Below are 20,671 nucleotides of genomic sequence, written 5' to 3' on the forward strand. Positions count from 1 at the left end.
CGTTGACAAATTTGTCATTCCGTAAGTCATTTCCATATTCTTTTATGGAAAAATGACACGTGGGTTTTTAGGGGATGAAGTCCCAAAAATGTCCAATATTAAATTGCAATTCATTCTATCGTCATATATTGCAGTGGAAGATCATGAACTTTGGATCCAATATGCTCCAGTAGTAAATTGCAATTCATTAGTGTTGCCCCTGGATCCCAAGATTTTAGGAATAAGGTATTGCCTTTGATGTTGTATGGGGATTGTGAGAGTACTCGTTTCTTGATCTTGAGAATTTGTAAAGATCAAAGCAACGTGTTTGTTCCTTTTTCTTCAATGGTTCCGGCTGAGAAAAAGGTCAAAGTTGTGTGAGGATCGCTTTAAGAATGCTTTTAAATATTGGCTTAAGAGAGGTTATGCAGCCCACAAGAGAGGTTTGATTCAATGATTGGAGAGCTGCAAAGATCAAGAGAAGAAGAGGATGAAGGCGGGGAAGGGATTCACAAGGAATGGCAAGAGAGGAATTTTTTGAGCGAATTCTAAGGGGTTGGTCCAAGTGATAAAGACCTTAGTCTTTAAGGTTTGCTCCCTTCAAGGTCCAATATTCAACATCTCTTGAGTGCAAACAATCCCTAAGGACTACATCCCCGGTGAAAAGCTAGTGATTTACCCAGTTTCACGTAAGAAAACTCTTAAGGGAACGGTACACGTGACCAAAGTTTACTCTGCTGGGATAAGTCTGAAGGGGCCTTGTAGAGGTTCTCCTCGATATCCTAAAAATAAAAAAATTAAATAAAAAAAATTAAAAATAAAAATAAAAAGGAATTTTTTTTGGGTATGTGACCAACCACATTCCAGTACAAGTAATCCCATGAATCCACGTGAATCACAACCCCCTAGCAAAGTAACCACATTCCAGTACAAGTAATCCCATGAATCCACGTGAATCACAACCCCCTAGCAAATACGGTACACGGGACCAAAGTTTACTCTGGCCTTGTAGAGGTTTTTCCCGATATCCTAAAAAAAAAAAAAAAAAAAAAAAAGGAATTTTTTGAGGGAGAGCTGGTTGGGTATGACATATGTGACCAACCACATTCCAGTACAAGTAATCCCATGAATCTACGTGAATCTCAACCCCCTAGCAGATTTAGCCCATAGCTCCACCCTTGCAAACAGTAGTTTCACATATCCACCATAGATAATGATGAAGATGATGACTATAATAACATAAAAGATTATGACACAGAATTTGAATCTTTATAGAGACTACATAACTATCGTAAGTTGCAGAACAATTGCTCCATTAGAAAAATCTTCAAACGTTAAAGTAAGTATCCAATGAAGATATAGATTAGACAAAATACTTGCTCATTTAGAAATTACAACTATAAATAGAAGCAAAGCTAATCATTCTGTATGGTCAATCAACAATGGCCTCTTCCAACACTTCCTCAGGGATAAATTAATCCGTAATCTCATACAGATTCCTAGCACAATGATCTCTCTCAGCAAAAAGAAAGTTTCCCGCTCCTGCCCCTACCAAACTATGCAGATTTCTCCCAACTGATATCATCATGTGAGAACATTTCAAAAAAATTACAAATTGTATAACGAAATTTCAGGTAGGTCCACCAAAAGATTGTTAACGAGAATTTTGGGTGGGAATATTTTAAATCTATTCCATGACCCTCTCAGAAGCATAGGTCACTTTCTGCATTATCATGGACTCAGCTGCATGGATTGCTCTCTGTGACCCCGTGATTGTTACTTTCCTGCACAACAAGGTACAAAACGTTAATACATTTATTGTCAAGGTAACTCTCCTAAGGCAAGCAGATTGATGACAACGATGAGTCCCTTTTACCTATCAGTTGTCCCAGACATAAAATCACCCCTATCTGATATCTTTATTCTGGCCCCACTAACCTGCAAGAAATGAAGTGCTCTAGTTTTAGTGAACGTCCAGTACTAAGCGAAAAACGACACCATTTGCCACGTATATACCTGGCTGATTTCCATTATATTTCTTCCACCACGACCAACAACCAAGCCTATATGGTCATCTGCAATGCCAATGGTCACCGAGTTACTGCGATCCTCCTGAAAAACATCACAAGGCTTTCTATAAACCATAATCCACGATACATACACAACACAAATGTAACTTGTAACATCTTCAAAACAATACCAAAATAATATTGAACGAAATAACAAGGATATAGGTATGAACTCACTGAGATACTGCTTTTAGAGTGACAGACAAGATTGGTCATATAACACATTCATTTTTTTCCCATGGAACATCAGTACTTGGGGTTCACCAGAAATGATAACAGGATTTGTTTTTCTCAGTCCCATCAAAGAACATACAACCCAAGCTGCTGGTTCTCAATGTTCAAGAAGGGAAGAGATAAATCAATAGAAAGCAATCAATCACCTTGAACTTGGTTTCTTGTGATCTTAGCATCTAAGGATCTTAATGAGCCAAAGTAGTGAAGCAAAACATATACAAGACCCAAGCCCGTGCATAGCTCTAGTCTATTTCAATTTTAACATCTACAAATCTGGTACAAAACAAGAATTACGTACTTATACATTGTCATACAGTTACATTTTTTTTACCCACATAGGATTCTCATGCAATATCTTTTCAGTGTACAAACTAAGTAGTGGACAAATCTAGAACAAACCACTCTAAATTTCAGTTCCAATGAGGATGCTCTACAGAAAAGGCCACAAAATATGAGTGAAAATATCCGAACTGATTTACTAAAAATCAACTTAGTGCTTGGATATAGATAGATGTCTATTGTAACATACTGCTTTGAGTCTATTCTAATTCTACCTTACAAAAAGGTCAAATTTTAATCTGGAAACCTCAGTCTTTCATTAAGGTCCCTTGAAGATTGGCACCTCTAGCCCTTGCATGTAAGAAAATTACAGAGCCTCTCTAGGCAAATGATATGGAAGCATAGAAAATCTAGCATTAACATAATCAGTGTAATTAACGCCTGGAAACATCAACAAAACTAAAGAGTTATGGAGTATAATAAACCTTGTTGTTCGGAAACTTCCCTCCAGCTCCATTTGATCCATAGTTCATTGCATTATGGGGCGCTGTTGCAACAGAAGGAAGCACATGTGTATATGGAATACCATGAAAACCGGAGAAGGAAACACCTAAGATTCAAGTTGAAGAGAACTTACTAGATATCAATCTTCACCATAACAATCCCAGACAAAATACAAAACAAGCAACAATAGAGTGTGCTATAAACTAGAACTGCCACACCCTAATTTCCATTTTTTAAGGGCTATCGATAACCAGCATTAAAAACATAGAACATTACAATAACCTACATCCATTGAAAACTTCTGATATATTCAACATTTTCATAAAACATGAACCTTGTTGATTAACTCAATGTTATCAGTACTTGCATGCTGATGAACTAAGAAATTCATTACACCTAGGTCTATGGGAATTTTTTTTTTCTCTTTCAGATGGATCCTGGATACTTGAGCGGGTCTTTAAACAAGAATGACACTACCAACAAAATTTAAGCCAGAGATTCACTCAACAAGCCATTTAAAATCAGTCAGTCGGTAGAAAGGAAGTTAAAAACCATATCTATTGGGCTAGATTTAAATTTAAAGATAATGTATAGCGCAAAAAGATCCCCCTTCAGGTGTCATCTAATCAAGGCACTACTTGGCAAGACCAGAGAATGGCAACAGTTGGTTCTCAGTTCTAAAAAACATCCAAGGCTGGAAGGTGGAATTATCAGACTACAACACCAGATCAAGTACTATAAATAAGGATGGCAGGACATATGCACTAAACATATAAGGACCGCCTCTTTATTAGATTTCATTTTCATTTATATGGGACCACAAACACTGCCTGCCGTCAAGCATCTTTAAAGATAAAATACGATAAAGGGATAGATGTTTACTCCAAAATATATATTGTAATTTCTTGGACAATCGAGCAGGTGGTATGGGGCACCGTGACTTCTGGCCCCAAATAACAACTGTAGACTCTCACATAGGAATAAATTTGTTTTCATAGTTTTAAGTGAGAAGAATTGGAGGCACAGATTATGGTCCTCATGTGAAGTGAGGCAAAAGCTACATCCTACCTTAAGTATCAAAACTTCTTCAGAGAGAGTTAGAGTAGACATAACTTGGGCAAACAACAATGGGGTGAAGTTCTAGGAAATTTTAAGCCATAACATGGTAAATAACTCATTTTCAATTATGCATTCTTAAAAATATTAAAGAGGGGGTGGGGGGGGGGGGGGGGGGGTGTGGGGTTGGTGGGGGGGGAAGGAGGATAAAGCTAGAAAACTGCTAGGTCAAACATAACTTTTATCACAAGAATTTCTTATGTAGGATGGATTCCAGGAACTGATGTAGCATTGCCCCCAGCGAGACAGAAAAGCTTGGCTGCACCCGTTTGAACGGGAGTGTGACCAGAACCCTCGGGGAGAGGGGCCGAATAGCTTGTTTGCACCTTGTTCTAGCGGGGGTGAGAACAAGCCTCTCAGAAGTCTGGCTTGAGACGATTGGTTGCACTCCCGTCCGAACAGGGGTGCAACAAAAACACCCTGGGGACCTTAACAATTTGAAGGGGTGCAATCCTGCTCGAACAGGAGTGCAACCAAAACGCCCTGGGGACCTTGCCAAATTGATTGGGTGCACTTTCCTTCGAATGTGAGTGCAACCGCGACAATCCAAATAGTGTTATTTGAGCATATTTTCATCCTATCTTCAACAATGAAAGTATAAAAAGAAAGGATTCCCCAACAGACTAGAATCCTAACTTAATTTCCATTCAGACTTTCCATCCAAATTTCATGCGAATTTCAGAATGATTTATTTCCCTCTTATATTAGAGTTAATGATTTTGGTTTATTTGTTGGCATTGACTTCCCTTATTTCTCTTAGTTTTCCAACTTTAAGAGATTTACCCATCTTTATATTGCTAGCATTAGTTAGACTTTCTATAGTTGAGAAATTGTTGTCATGTTTAGATTAATTCTAGCAATTAGTTTCTTTCCTTTTGAAGCTTTGTATTTATATTATAGAAAGAGTGTTGAATGTAACGAAAATATCAGCATTTGATAATGAAATATTTAATCAATAAAGTTATCGAGTTTTTTTTTTATCGTTTCTTTCAAGCTTTGGCTTGTGGTTCTTTCGAATAGAAGACATTGTTGCTTCTATTCTTCCCCTATCACGCTACCACTACGTCAATTTCCCTCAATTCTCTTGAACAGCCATTGGGCCAGTTCTAAACTTTCAAGCTTTGGCTTGTGGTTCTTTCGAATAGAAAACGTTGTTGCTTCTATTCTTCCCCTATCACGCTACCACTACGTCAATTTCCCTCAATTCTCTTGAACAGCCATTAGGCCAGTTCTAAACGTTAAGAAAATACAAAATAGTTTTAAATAAAAGTTCCAAATCTGATTATATTTTCACTTGTTGTAGAACTTAACTTCTTTTGAGATCCTCTTCATGAATTACACATCAACTTTCATTATCTTGTAACAACATTGATGCACTTTTTGTGATAACACTTAAAATTCATTTCCTACAAAAAAAAATGGTTAACATTAGCTGTTACAGTGAATGTGGCTTTTGCACTTGCCCCTAGGTAGTTGATTTCCTCCAGATCAGCTCAGAGCCTATTCTATTCTAATTTTTTCAAAGCCACGCTCTCCTAGAACATATAATTTTGTCACCTCAAGTGGGTCTCTAAGCTTCCCACCCAAATTTAACAGGACTAAAGACGATGGTGATGGAGATCATAGTGATTCAACAAATAGTGAGGGTCATTACTTGTTCACTGACTTCATTGGATGAATGATTTGCTGCCTTCCGATATTATCTATTGATCTCTCTCTCTTAAGGCTTCCAAGAGGAGGTAAGCTTTATTTCCAAAAAAATTAGATATAATTCCAGGTTTAATTTATTCTATAAATATTAAACCACTCATAATACATTCTTCATATGTTTACATTTAGAATATAGAGATCTTAGTCATCATATGCGGTTGTATTCTCCCACCCTCACTCTTCAGAGCACCAGGGCCAGCAGAAATATGCAAAGGCAAGAGAAAGAAGGACCATCAGTCAGGGGAAGGTTAGGGGAGGGAAGAAGAGGAATTTGCTCTCAATTCTAGTTAAATCTCACCTCAGAATAATGTGATTATGGTCCTACTTGATTAAAGGGATTTAGATACACTCATATTTGTAACATGCTACAAACCTACCAAATTTTCTACAAACTGAAACCACATACTAAATATGTATTAACCAAATACTACTCTTCACACCCATTTATCACATTCATTTCACATCAGCCGACGTGACGTATTTTAGATGATTTCTGATGTCAGCTACTTAAAACGAACCACGTCAACCGGTGTGAAATGGATATGAAGAGTAGCATTACTCTTAAACAAACCATTAACACTTTACAATAGAGGCATAACACATTAAAAAAGTACAAAATATAAGATTGAGGCACCAAGTCATGAGCATTACTTAGGGTTAATTACCTTTTCCTTCCGCTAAACTACCATTCTTACACATTGCCCCCATAAACTACCATCAGAATATGCATTTTTAGACGTAAAAGGACAGAAATATCCTAATATATATAAAAAAAAAATAAAAAATAAAATAAAATAAACAAACTAGGTATTTAACTAAATTTAGTTTCTAGACTTAGGGTATTTTCGTCATTTCGCGTCCCTTTAACGATTTTGACTAACAGCGAGGGTTTTTTTGTAAGGAAATTGTAGTTCAAGGAGGTTGAGCATGACAGGTGGTAGTTTATGGGGATAATGTGTAAATGAATGAATGATTAACCCTAATCTATAAGACCAAGAAACTATAAACCTACCAAATTTTCACTGCAAACTGAAACCACATACCAAATATGCATTAACCAAACTGTAAACACTTCACAGCAGAGGTAAAAACACATGTTAAAAAAGTACAAAATATTAGATAGAGCACCAAGTCATGAGCATTACTTAATCTATAAGACCAAGAAGATAAAGAAAGCATGAAATGTACAGTAGCATTTGAAACTATAGCTGCCCTGAGTATACTAGCAGTATGATTATATTGATAATCTGATAACAGAAGACACACCTGGATATGAAAATGGGGCATTCATAGACTGGGAGTAATGAGGGTCTTCAGCTAGCTTAGAAAGAATCAGGTCAATAGCCCTCATCTGCTCATCTAAATTTCCTGTCAGCGTCACTAACCTATCATTCAACCCAAAGTAATTATTATCCTGAGGAGATATCTTAATGCCAGCTTGCGACTCTTCGATAAATGACCTGCTCAATTGCAAAACTAGATATCAGCAATAGCCCCTTTTCAGGCAAATACATTAACAGGAACCTGCAATTCAAAATCAAGAAACACCAAAACACTTTCAAAAAATAATAAACAACACACTTTTAGAGAACTATTCACACCTTATACAAATATTTTGGAAAAACATTCAGTTCTTTTTGTAGGGGTAGAAGCTTAATTATTACTTAAAATATTAAAAATAAATAAATAAATAAAAAAATAATAATAATAATAATAATAAATATAAATAAAAAAATTTTAAAAAAAAAAATGAGAAAAAAAAAGAGGTGGCAAGCACGGATACCCTCAATGCTGAAGAAGGGTGGGCCATCCCAATAAGACAGAGGTGGCCTTGTGGCCACCCAATAGGACAAAAGTGGTCACGCGGCCACCCCACAAGGTCAAAGGTGGCCACATGGCCACCCTTTCTCCTCCTTTGAGGTGGACCCACCGCTACCTCTCTATTTTTTCCATTTGTATAATTCTTTTTAATTTTTTACTAGTAAGAAGTCAAGCTCTACACCTGAAAAAAGAATTTTGATAAGTAAATACTTGAAAAAAGAAATGTGTTATCTCAAAATAAGCAAGTTCAATGTTTGTTTCTTTGAAAATACAAAACACTTTTCAAAAGGTTTACCAAACAAATTTCTTCTGTGGAACCCACATAACACTTTTCACATATGAACCCCATGGAAAACACATTTGAAGTTTCTGTCACGTCAAAAACCTTTTCAAATCAAAACACAAAAATAAATTTTCAAAACATTTAACAAACATAGCCATGGACATTTATAATGTTGCACATTCTCAATAAATGGCATCATTTTTATATGGGTAACTGTTTGCCTTGCTATCTAAGCACAAATCTCCCTATCTATGCACCCCTTTTAGATCAGCAACCATATATCAACAGTCTTTACACCGATCATATACAAAGTCAAATTATAAAGACAGTCCATCAACTAGAGCCATAAGACGTAGAAACACTCAAAACAAATCCCAGCATAACCCCAAAAGCTTTGGGAAGGAAAAAAGTTTTAAAAACACCTGAAAAATTATCCCATGAATAATGGAATACTGTACTGCACACCTGTCCACTCTATGTACCAAATCCTTTCTAGGTTGGAGGAACTACTGACAATATGAAGCAAACCAGAGTAGGTATGTAACAACTACGACTTCAGCAGATTAAAACTCAAAGATTGAGAATCCAAATGAGGACATAAGTGACTGATAAAAAAAAATTCCACCCCTAGAGCAAATATGATGCCACTTTATTTCAGAAACAGGCATCTAGGGTCCAACAGGATAGTATTCTTAATCAATATTTTATAATCAACTCCCTCACTTCAATCAAACTCGTAGGTGACTCAATAGCCACCATAGAAAGGGGTGGAACTTAGCTCTGAGTGGCAATTTTTAACATCTATTCTTTACTTGTGGTCTTTCTCCAAGTCAAACCTTTGTTTGCAGACCTCCACTGAATCATCAATTATGTAACCCCAAAAAAAAAAAGGAAAAAAGGAGGTCAAAATGTCAATCTGTTTTGCATGTTTCTTACCACTTTCATGGAGAAAATTATGACTTGCATACAGCCAACAAACACAATGATAGCTATTCAGTACCTTTAGCATGGTAATTTTAATAAACCCCATCAAAAAGACATCTCCCCCATATTCGTGGAGCAATCTTAAAACACCTTACCTTCAACCTCCCCCAAGTCCAGTTTTATGTAAGATCTAATGAAAGTAAAACATTTAACACAAAAAATTTCCTTTGGTTGCATAAGAAGTGGACTAGAAAGGATGAGCGTTAAAAAGCACCAAAAAATAAAAAGGCCCTACCTGAGATATGCATCAACTGATTAACATGACCAATTTGTGTAACTTTAACATGTATTTTGCTCCTCTAGCCTAGGCATTTCATATCTAATTGTTTCCATTACCTAAATCCCAAAGGTCACACTCAAATCTGAAACCCAACTAAGTACGCATAGGATCACCTCATCTGAGTTCATGCTCAAACTTAACTACACTTCTCAAGGATTGGTAAGTGGCATAGTTGAAGTGTCCTACCAATCCGTAAAATCATATTTATAAACATATACAACATGACATTCAATTTCATGAAGAAAATTTTAAACACCATAACACTAGTATATTTTCTCACTGAAAAGGAAATGATGCAACTGTAGTAACACATTTAGCCATCCATTATCTCCGAGTAATCTAAAATTACACCAAACTATTTCAATATCATCTAAGTTTGTTCTAACTTATATCAGCATTCAATACATACAATTAATTCCTCATAAATTGCACACATTCAAATGAGTATTATGAAGAAATTCTACATAAACAAGCACAAAGTTTGTTTAATATTCTGAAAAGGGGAAAAGACAAAAGAAAAATTTCAATCACAGAGCTTTTTAATGTCATTGCCAATAAAAACTGCTTATTTATGAATAAAGTTTTAAGAGCATAGATCTTAAGCATGTTTTATGATTAAAAAATAAAGGGAGCAGTTTTCCTACTTTATGGTGGAACCCCCTTTCCCAATTATGCCACCACATGAGCTATTTGGAACAATAAGTCTCACTTTTGTTCTTGGCTCAACATCATCACCTTCTTCAGATTGAAACTACCAGAAAAAAGAAAATTTTAATTAGTATCTGAAATAAGCAGAATGATCTTTTAGAAACATGGACTGAAACAAACATCAGGATTACCTCACTAAGCAATTTGGCAAGAATCAGTTCTACAGCCTTGAGTGTTTCATTAATTGATCCAGATACCATAATAATCCTATCAGTTGTCCCTGGAAAAAATTCATGGTTGCGTGACAACTGAATTCGCGCTCCAGATTGTGACTGAAAATCAGTTATTGTTGAGCCACCCTTTCCAATAACAGAGCCAGCTGCAGCATTTGATACAAGAAACTTGATGTACGTGGGCTTCTCCATAGAATCTGGGAGATGCAAGCATGAAAAAATACATTCAATAAGCAGAAGCAACAAATCTGGGGAGAATTTCAACAATTCTGATAATTAAAAAGAGATCAAATGAGATGTTATTTGAAATGTCACATTAAACGAAATTACAATGGTCACAGAGAGCATAATCACCAACACCAACCAGACGATCATTGGCTCATAACATAGTATTATCAGTACAATTAACGCAAATTATTGAATATAAAACGAGCATCCTAGAACTAATTTTCTTATCCATGTTACTCTAAAAACAATTGTGCTTCTTTCCAGACTTTCTCAGCAGCCAAACAAGGTCCAACACTCGAAATCTTTGTTTTATTTTATTTTCATCCATTTTCTCAGTAGCTTACGGCGAGAGTTAGGGTTAGGGTAACACAGATTGGTGAACGACATTGTCACCATCCTAATGCATCACGATTATTAACAAATAGTGGCACTAAAATAAAGCATTCAGACCGAATTGCAGCTAAGAATTACAAGAAAAAATCTAGAGAGAGAATCAGAATTTCAGAGAGAGAACAGATCGGATCAGAGAGACCTGAGTTCGGAGACTTTGGCGGCGGCGGAGATCGCTTACGCGGGGCCTCCGGCGACGACACGTAGGAAGACTCAGTCGACTCCATTCCTCTGTATCCTCCTCCTTCCCCTGTGTCTAGCGAAAGCAGCAAATTCACTCACAGAGAGAGATGCTCAGACGCAATTGGAATGGCTTTCGAGACGAAGACAACCTGGAGTTGGAGAAGATGCTCGAAAGAGAAGACGAGCGCCGACAGCGTGCGTTCTCGCCGAATGAAGGGTTGCGTTGGGTTGGATGGGTTCGAGCTGTGAGTTCAAACCTCTACTTACCTATCTATAATCTCTGTACACAGACTTATACGTGTGTGTTTGTTTTGCCCGGTTTTTCCCTTTTCTTTTTTTCTTTTCTTTTGAGCTTCTTTCGCCGTGGTTGTTATTAAATCAAAGCATATAATAAAAATTATCCTTTTTCTGACAACTTTAAACTAAAATTACAAAATGAAAAATGATGGACCTTTAACCTCCCAAAACAGCTAATACAATACAAATAATAATAATAATAATTCCCTCTAAAGCTTTCCTAGCTGGATTTTATTGTTATAAACTTTGGTTTTCAGATCTGTTTATACTTTAATGATGGATATAATTACAAATGTTAATATAGCTGTCGATATAATTTGAGAGCCAAACTAAGTGTTAATACAGCTATTAATGTAGTTATTCTAATTATATTTAGTATTGTATATGTAAAGGTGATAATGGCAATTCGTCCACTTTTATTAATTAATTAATTATTTGTTTGAAACTTCTGCTTTCAAGGAAACAGACCAACCTTGATCTGAATGTTAAACTACCGTTGACTTGTCTCAACATAATCAGATCCATTTACTTCGTTAATTGATTTTTTAATAGCTTGTGTCTAATGTTTGAATTCTATTGGGAGATATCATTGTATAAATTATATTACCACCACTTAGCATTTAATATCATTATTTTAAGAGAAATTTTTCCTGAGATTTATGAGTTTTGCATGTGAAATATAGTTTTCGAGTTCTATTTTGACAATTAAAGTATTGAGTTTTGCTTAAGTGACAAATAGGCCTCAGTCAGATTTTTCATATGCTCTTTAATGGGAAACTAGCCTTTTTTTTTTTTTTTTTTTGAAGCAATACATTAAAAGGGACACTTGTTATGTTTTCCATGCCAAATTAATGAAAATGTGACACGTGCATCTAGATACTCGATAATTTGCCACATAAGCAATTATAATAAAATATATAATTAAGAAATAAAAAAAAAAGGTGAAGATCCACTCCACTGCCACTTCCGCCCTATAAAAAGGGACGCTAGAGCGTGATTCCAATCCCATATATACGTAGCGGGGGTGACTCCACCTCCATCGGCCTCACAAAAGCGAATGGTGGGGTAGAGATCTACCTCATGTGAAGCTAGAGAGATCTACCCTTATAAAGATATACAAGGATGGCTCAACCCCCACCGAGGGTGGAGATCTTTATCCTCGCATAAGTATACAAGAATGGATCTCCACCACTGCATAGGTAAGTGGAGCTAAAACTACTTCATCGCCCCCTCTGAAGGGGTGGCTCTCCACCCATGCAAAGGTGAACAATGCTAGAGCCACCTCATCAACACTTTTGTGGGATGGTGGAGATCCACCCCTACAAAAGGTGTATAGGGGTGGAGGCACCTCCAACGTCCCCTTTGTTAGTGTAGAACAACTATTCATCGCTTTCTTCTATAGGGTGCTATGGCTAAAAGAGTGCAAACTTAAGTGCAAGCTATCGCAAATAATAAATTATTGCTAAATACGAAGTCGATTCACAAGGAATGATAAAACACTAAAGTAATTTTTTTTCTTTTGTAGAAAAATAAAAATAGTTGAAAAAGTAGAGTTGAGTCAATGGTAAACTATAATTAAATTATTAAACCAAACTAAATAAATTTAAGTTGGAAAAAAAAAAAGTAACAAAAACACTAAGGCTAAAAGGATCCACCTAACATTTTTATTACTTATTCCTGAGACAGAGTTAACTAAATTAAGTAGAAAATCAATTACCCTAATCGGAATATAAAGCTATAAATCACTCATAAAAATTTAAATAAATTGAAAAAATTTTAATTAAGAATTTGATTTTGATAACTTGACACATATTTAATTAAGCATTTATTATATATTCGAATCATAACAAATCAAATAGAATAAGAATTTGATATAAACGAAAATCATAATAAATCAAAATTAATTTCTTCTCATGAAATTACTTTCAAATTAGAATTATGTTTGACATTCAATTATTTTTTAGAAAAACATAACATTTCATTCAATAATACCATGAGCATAACATTTGAACCAATTATTAATCTATGGCGAACAACATATAAAAGTCTAAAAAAGGCATAATAAAAATACTAGGCTTCACCCGTAACCTTAGCTAGAAATTTAGCAACTAATAACTACAAAAAATAAATTTAAGGGAAAAGTCCACATACCCCCCTCAAATTATCACTTAATTGACAATGTCCCCCCCAAACTTTCAATTGTGACAATATCCTCTCCAAACTACCAAAACATTGTCAATGTCCCTCCCAAGACTAGCAATAAGACAAAAATGTCCTTATAGATTTCTTAATAAGACAAAAATACCCCTATAAATTCAAAAAAAAAAAATTGATTTTTTTAAAAAACGAAAAATTTTAATTTAAAGATTATATTTAAAAAAAAAAAAACAAATTTTTTTAAACAAAAATTTTAATTTTTTTTTAAACGGAAATTTTTATTAAAAAAAAAACTATATATTTTTTTTATTTAGTTTTAAAAAACAAAAAATTTCATTTTATTAAACGAAAATTTTATTTTTTAAAACGTAAATTTTTATTTAAATAAAATTATAAAACAAAAAAAAAACGAAAATTTTCAGTTTTTATTAAAAAAAAAAAAATCGAATTTTGTTTTTAATTTTTTTTATTATAAAATTGATTTAAAAATAAAAAATAAAAAAATTAGCCATCGTTTGGATTTTTTTTTTTTTTTTGTTAGTTTTAGGTTTTTTCTAGAAGTTTTAGTTTTTATTTATTTATTTATTTATTTTACTAAGGGTAATTTAGTCATTGAGGGGAACATTGACAATTTTTGATAGTTTGGGGGGGACATTGTCACAATTGAAAGTTTGGGGGGGACATTGTCAATTGAGTGGTAGTTTGAGGGGGTTATGTGAACTTTTCCCTAAATTTAATAATCAAAGTACTAAACATCAAACTTATTAACAAATAATAAAAATGAAATGAAAACCAGTAATTGCTTATAACCGCATAATCGTTTTGGTAGGTGCGGTTTTTTATAACTGCATAATAATATAAATATATATTTTATATTTTATATTAAAAATATGACATTAAAACGATGCAATTTTAGTGTTAAACTTAACACCAAAATTGTGTCATTTTAAATACAAGTTAGGGATAGGATTTCAACATATTCATAATTTTTTGGAACACTTGACAAAAAAAATATTTAAAATAAGCACAAAAAATAGGGACAAAATGGCCTACAGCACCTTAAAAAGTCTAAAAGCCCATATTAAAAAAATAAAAAATAAAAAATGATTACAAAACCTCTGATTATTAGTTTGCACTAGTCAGCTTTTGATTATTTGATTCTGAGATAACAAGTTCTTGGCTTTAACCCCTATCTAAAGCAAGCCTTTTGGTCTCCTCACTGGATTGCAAATTAAAATTCAATGCCTAACACCAAGAACAAAGCTCAGGTAATGTGGTCCAGAGAGAATCTTTATGCCCTTTTTGACATGCTGTTAGTTCTTTAATTTTTTTTTGTTTTCTTTTAGAGGGATGAGCAATTTAAAGACGCAAAGTCATACATGGCGGAGATGCATGTTGACTATGATGACATATATAATAAATCAGATGTGTCTGATAGTGTCTTTAGCAGGAGTGTTGGATCATCATCTAGTCAAAACTTGGACATCACATATTTTTTCAGGAGAAATTTGTTGCAGGGTATGTCATTACCTTGTTATCACAATGAGTTGCATTACTGATATGTGTAGATTTTCAATTGTTAGCTTTTTTCTTGTGCAATCAGAACATGATTGTGTCCTCATTACCTTCCATTAATACTACCAATTGTTCATCTCTATTTGTTTCAATAGTTTTAACATTTCATTTTCAAGCATTCAATGACTGGGGTTTCTTTTCTGATCAGCTTCTAAAATGTTACTCTTTGTTATTACAAACATTGTTCATAAAACTACTTGTGACTGACAAAATCTTCTCTTAATGCTACCGGAAATAAGTTTCTCAGCATTAACTTCATATGGTAGATCTGACTCTATGGAGGGGTCCATTGACAGCGAAATAGTTTCCACTCCAAAATAATTTAAATGGGGTTACAAACAATCTGAGTGGCAAACAAGGTTCAGCCAGCTCGATCTGGTTGTGGTTCTTATTCTTTTAGTTGTGCTTCAAGATCAAATAACTCATCCTTTACTTCAAGGTTCTCAGGCTCAGGAAACCATACTTCAAGGTTCTCAGGCTCAGGAAACAATCTCCATAAACAAAGTGAAGACTTTGGTGAAGAAGCACATGGCAGTGCCACATCACTACCGCATAATTCTGCTTCAACTAAAGACCTTCTGGATGCAGCAGAAGTTACAATTGATTTACTTCGGGCTGAAGCTCGGATGTGGAAACAAAATGCTCGAAAGCTAATGATTGATCTGGAAAGATTGCAGAAGGAATTTTCTGATCAGTCAGATAATCGGGCAAGTCTAGAAGTGGAGCTCGCAGCTTCACATACAAAATGTGATACCTTGAAGCAGGAAATTGAGCAACTAAAAGTCTTATTGGAAGACTCAAAGGTGAGACAAAATTCCTCTGAACTTGAAAACTTAGATCATATTCAAAAGGCACTAAAAGATGAGCTCAAGTATCAGAAAGATTTAAATGCCACATTATCCTTGCAACTAAGGAAAACTCAAGAATCAAACGTTGAGCTCGTTTCTGTTCTTCATGAGCTGGAAGATACCCTAGAACAGCAGAAAAAGGTGATCGATAATCTTTCAATGGCCAAGTCAGGTTATGAAGATATAGAAAAGCATAGCCATGAACATCAAGGCAATTCAAACAAGCATGTTTTAGCCAATGAGATCAGAAAGGCCTCTTGTGAATCAAGTCTAGAAGGTGGTGCTGTTGAATAAGTAGTACATGATCTGCAGAAAGGAATTGGAGAGGACAATGGGATTTCAGAGCTTCAGTTGCAACAGTTGCAGGAATCACAAAAGAACTTCGAAAGTACCATCCAGATTCTGGAGAAATGCGTGGGGGAGAAGGACCATGAGATAGAGACCAAACGAGGTTTCAAGACTCAAATTCTAATGGAGTAGATTAACCGAAAAGGAGGAAGAAATCATCAATTTGAAAGCAAAATTATCTGAAGCTCTTGATTCTCAACGTTCAAGGGAAATGGAGTTTGCAGGTGGAGGTGATTCTGCTCTTATCAAAGAAATCGAGGCTTCGAAGCAGGTGCAAGAGCTCGAAACATATTGCAGTGAGCTTTCGGATGAGAACTCGAAATTTCAATTTAAGCTCATGGAATCAAGGGAGGATCTTCAGACATCTGCAGCCTCTTCTAATTCTTCATTAGGTGAGGATCCACACAATGATTTTTCTCCCACCTCTGAACCTGAAGAAAGGCAATTGAAATTTCAAACATGTAAGCCTGAAGAGGAACTGAAGAAGGAAATTTTTATCAATGAAGTTTCTGCCAACCACTTAGAGATTCAATGTACAGATTTCTGGAAGAAGTGTGCAGACCTGGAGCATCAGTTGCATGCTTTCAAGGACAAACATGTACTAGATGGTGTGAACATGGAATTAGTATCTGAAGTGACAAACCTAAGTAAGAAACTGCTGGAAAAGACTTTTGAGGCCGAGAAGCTCAAGGCTGACAGTATGATGAAGGAAACTCAGATTACTAATCTTCAGGAAGAGATTAGTATTTTGGGTGATTTGCATAATGATTTGATGGTGGTTAATGGCAGTATGGATTTCCAGGATACAACTAGCAAGATTCTTGAAAGGAAATTAGCGGAAATAGAAAATGGCAGACATGACTTGGAAGTCCACTTGTCTGAACTAGAAGTGGAAAATGTGGAGTTATCAGAGCGAATATTTGGCTTGGAAGCTGTGTTGAGATGTGTGACTGATGAGAAGGAGGCAAATCGTCTGGTAAATCAAAAATCAGAATCTCATGCCATTAGCCTCAAGGATGAAATTAGAAGATTGGAAACTCAACTAGAGGAACAAAAAGTTGATATGAAACAGAAGTTGCAAAACATGCAGAACAGGTGGCTAGAAGCACAAGAAGAGTATGTGAAATTAGTGAATCCAAGTTTACAATTAATGACTGGAGGTCTTAGTGAAGAATGTTCTTCACTTCAGAAATCAAATGGAGAGCTAAGGAAAAAAACTGGGAATTACATGAGCATTGGACAGTCTTGGAAGCAGAACAATTGGAATCACGGAAGGTTTTTTCTTATGTGTTAAATGAAGTTGAAGCTTTGGAAGAAAAAATTTCTTTAATGCAAGAAGAAGTTGCCTCAAAGGAAAAGGCCATAACTTCAGAACTAGATGTACTTCTCCATGGAAACCAAAGGCTTAAAGAGAAGATTGCTCTCGAGGAGAGCCTGTTAAATCGAATATACATGGAGAAAACAGTTGAGGTTGAGGACTTGCAAAGACAGGTTGCACACCTCACTGAACAGGTATCTCTAGAAAAGAAGAGAAAAGCTTTAGAAGTTGTACATGAAGTTCGTTGTTTAGGTGCTGATAAAGCTATGCTTGAAGCTGCCCTTCAAGAAGTCCGAGGACAAGTTAAATTATATGAAAACAAGCTTGGTATTCTTCAAGAGGAGTATGAAACAAAGGCGCAAGGACTAATTGGTGAGCTCATGGCCAGCAAGCAAAACCAGGAAATTCTCATGGCTGATCATGGAAAGGTGCTAAGGCAATTGGAAGATGTTAAATCTGATGCAGGGCTTGAGATAGAGGTTAAATCTTCTGAATACCAGAGGCTACAGCTAACAGAAGAAATGTCCAGCTTTAAGGTTCAATTACAAAAAGCAGGAATGTTTCAGGATGAAGCTTTGGCTTTTAGGAGATCACTCACTGAGGCCAAACTTGAAAATGGAAGACTGGAAGCTTCATTTCAGATATTAGCTGCAGATTATGAAGAGCTGAAGGCAGAGAGGGTCTCATTTATTCAGAAAATGGGTAGCATGCAGAATTCTTCATCCGAATCAGAGGACTGCAACCACATAGTTGCTCTTGAGGAAAAGATTTTGCGGCTGGAGTGGGATCTAACTGCAAGAGAAGCATTATGTGCCCATAATGCTAAGCTGAAAAAATGAGTTTGCCCAGATTAAGAGAGAAAATAGCCAATTTCAGAGACAAATAAAATATCTTCAGGAAAAACAAGAATGCCTGAAAAGAGCTCAAGCTCTTGAAGAGGCACTAAGACAAAACAAAGAAGTAAAAGAGGACCACAAGAAGTCCACCGGTGCAATTCTTCCTTCTAGTCATGAATCCAAAGCCATGAGTACTTCTGTTCATGACGAATCAAGGCTCTCACTGGTATGTAGCAGCTATTTTCCGGTCTCATTTATTCGATGCGGTTTAAATTAGCCTAAAACAGTTTTTCTGGCTCTATAACAACAGAAGTGTGACTTTGGTTTTTATTTTTTTTGGAAAACTCAAAACCGAGCCGTATAAAGATTCGAACACCTTCCCTCTTATTCACTCAACGAGTGACAACTTAGCAGCTGAACTATTCTCATCGATTTGTAAGATCTAACAATATTTTATAATAACTATTGTTAGTTCATTTGTATTTGAAATCAAAATTTTGTAACCGTTTTTGCGCGCCAAACTAACCTGCATAATATAAAAAGAGGCATCCAGGAATTTGCAATCGAGAGAGAGCCGAGAGAAAAATAGAGAAATGGAGATGGCGATCGGGCGGGAGAAAAAGAGAGAAATGGATATGGAGACAGTAGCGGAGAGAGGCCTCTTCTTGTCGGATCCGGCAGAGACAGAGGCAGAGAGGCAGAGAGCCGGGAGAGAGGCAGAGAGACTGAGGGAGAAGGTTGCTCCTCTCTCTCCAGGAGCAACCTTATGGGATCCAGCAGAGCCACAGCCACAGAAAAAGAGGAAGAGAGATAAACGCACAAGGAAGAAGAAGAAGAGTGAAGCAGAGAGAGACAGAGAAGCGAAGGAGGAAGAAGAACGGCAGATACAGAGGGAAATGCAGATCAAGAGGGAGAAGGAAATGGAGGAAATGAAGATCGAGAGGGAGAAGCAAAAGCAGATCGAGAGGGAAACGATGATCACTGATGCAGTTCAAAAGGAGATTCTGAGTCTGGTAAGAATTTTTATGGATAAGCTGATAGCATACCGTATAAGTAAGAAAAACACTATGAAGGCAAAGAGAAAAAAGGAAATCAGTAGTCATGAATGCAAACGGAGGATCAATGAAGAAAAGAACCAGGCGTTGGATGCTGGTAAACCACTTCTTGTCTATAAGTATTTACCGGTGACCAATGCTTCGGAGATGAAAGCCGTCTTTTACTTGTTGAAAATCTGCTGCCCGAAAGAGTTGAAGAAGAAAACGGTGAGAAAAACGGAATGGATGCGATCTCGATCCGCGGTCCTAGTTGCCGATAAAAGGGACGATGAGTTCGAGGAGATGAGGTATGTTGCTGATGATCGTAATGTTCGTTTCATTCATATTTCGGAGTGGAGAGAGGAGCGCCGTGCACGGTTGCGGTATGAAGAGGACTGTAAACGGTTTGGCTGGAAGGATAAGGATAAGCCACGTGGCATGGAGTTTGGCTGGGAGAACTGAGGTTAATACACCTGCTTATATTCTAGAAGTAGATGAGGTTAATACACCTGCTAGTATTCTAATACACCTGCTAGTATTCTAGAAGTTGATAAGTTTGTAATAAAAGTAGTTGTTACACCTGCTAGTATTCTAGAATTAGATACGTTTGTAATAAAAGTAGTTGTTATAGTTGCGTTTTAGTTGTGTAATAAGAGAATTTCGTTGTATAGGTAGCAGCACAGATACTACAATATTACTCTTGAACCAATACAGAAATTCAATATTTTACCATGTTTTTGCTGTTTTTCTTTTTCTTTATTTTGATTTGGTTGTTGAATATAACCTTTTAATGCCTGTGGCTGTTAGGCATTGTTTTTCAAGGTGGTGAATTGTCACAGCTTGGACTTCATTCTGTTCCCTGTGCTTGAATTCTCTCCATTTGATGCTATTTTTTTTCTTCTTTCTCAATCAGACAATTAGATTCTGGGGCTTGCTTTGTTGAGGGCGCAGTATTTAATTTATATTTGTAGGAAACGGGCATGGAATAATTGATAGTGACTCTAGGCCTCTGAATTATTTGAGAGACCTCAGTAATGAGAGAGAGAGCTGCTTGTGTGAAGTAGAGTGAGTGCAATTGGTGCTATGTAGTGTTGCTGGTTTGTGAGATTTTAGTGTTTGTTCAACATGGACATGGAGGTAGAGGACCGAGAATGGGGAATTGTTAAAGTCCATAGAGTTGGTGGAAACATTAATTAGATTGTGAGGTGTTGGATTGATAAGAGATGGGTGTTCGGTGAGGTGGCTTCATTTGGAGAAAAGAGTACATGCAGTTTGTAGCATAGGCATAGGCAGTAGGCTTCAATTACTTTTTTATTT

The 20,671-nt window shown here is 36.0% G+C and overlaps 1 protein-coding gene and 1 pseudogene across 2 annotated transcripts; one reads left to right on the forward strand and one right to left on the reverse strand.

Annotated features, from left to right (window-relative positions):
* Nucleotides 1-1,266: 1,266 nt before the first annotated feature.
* BTR1L (binding to TOMV RNA 1L (long form)) lies at nucleotides 1,267-11,256 on the reverse strand. Of its 2 annotated transcripts, none has more exons than XM_059600540.2 (8): nucleotides 10,901-11,256; nucleotides 10,099-10,337; nucleotides 9,904-10,010; nucleotides 7,158-7,351; nucleotides 3,047-3,108; nucleotides 1,996-2,091; nucleotides 1,856-1,917; nucleotides 1,267-1,763 (listed from the first exon to the last, which is right to left on the reverse strand). In XM_059600540.2, exons 1-8 carry the CDS (start codon nucleotides 10,983-10,985, stop codon nucleotides 1,667-1,669), a joined length of 942 nt encoding a protein of 313 aa, XP_059456523.1. In that variant the 5' UTR covers nucleotides 10,986-11,256; the 3' UTR covers nucleotides 1,267-1,666. The 2 variants fall into 2 exon arrangements, with proteins under 2 accessions (XP_059456523.1, XP_059456522.1); XM_059600539.2 differs by having other exon boundaries at nucleotides 3,047-3,171; nucleotides 10,901-11,254.
* LOC148585068 (uncharacterized) lies at nucleotides 11,068-18,597 on the forward strand (annotated as a pseudogene).
* Nucleotides 18,598-20,671: the final 2,074 nt, after the last annotated feature.

This window comes from Corylus avellana, chromosome 6 (genome assembly GCF_965113065.1).
Source record: "Corylus avellana chromosome 6, dhCorAvel1.hap1.2, whole genome shotgun sequence".
NCBI classification, from domain to species: Eukaryota; Viridiplantae; Streptophyta; class Magnoliopsida; order Fagales; family Betulaceae; genus Corylus; species Corylus avellana.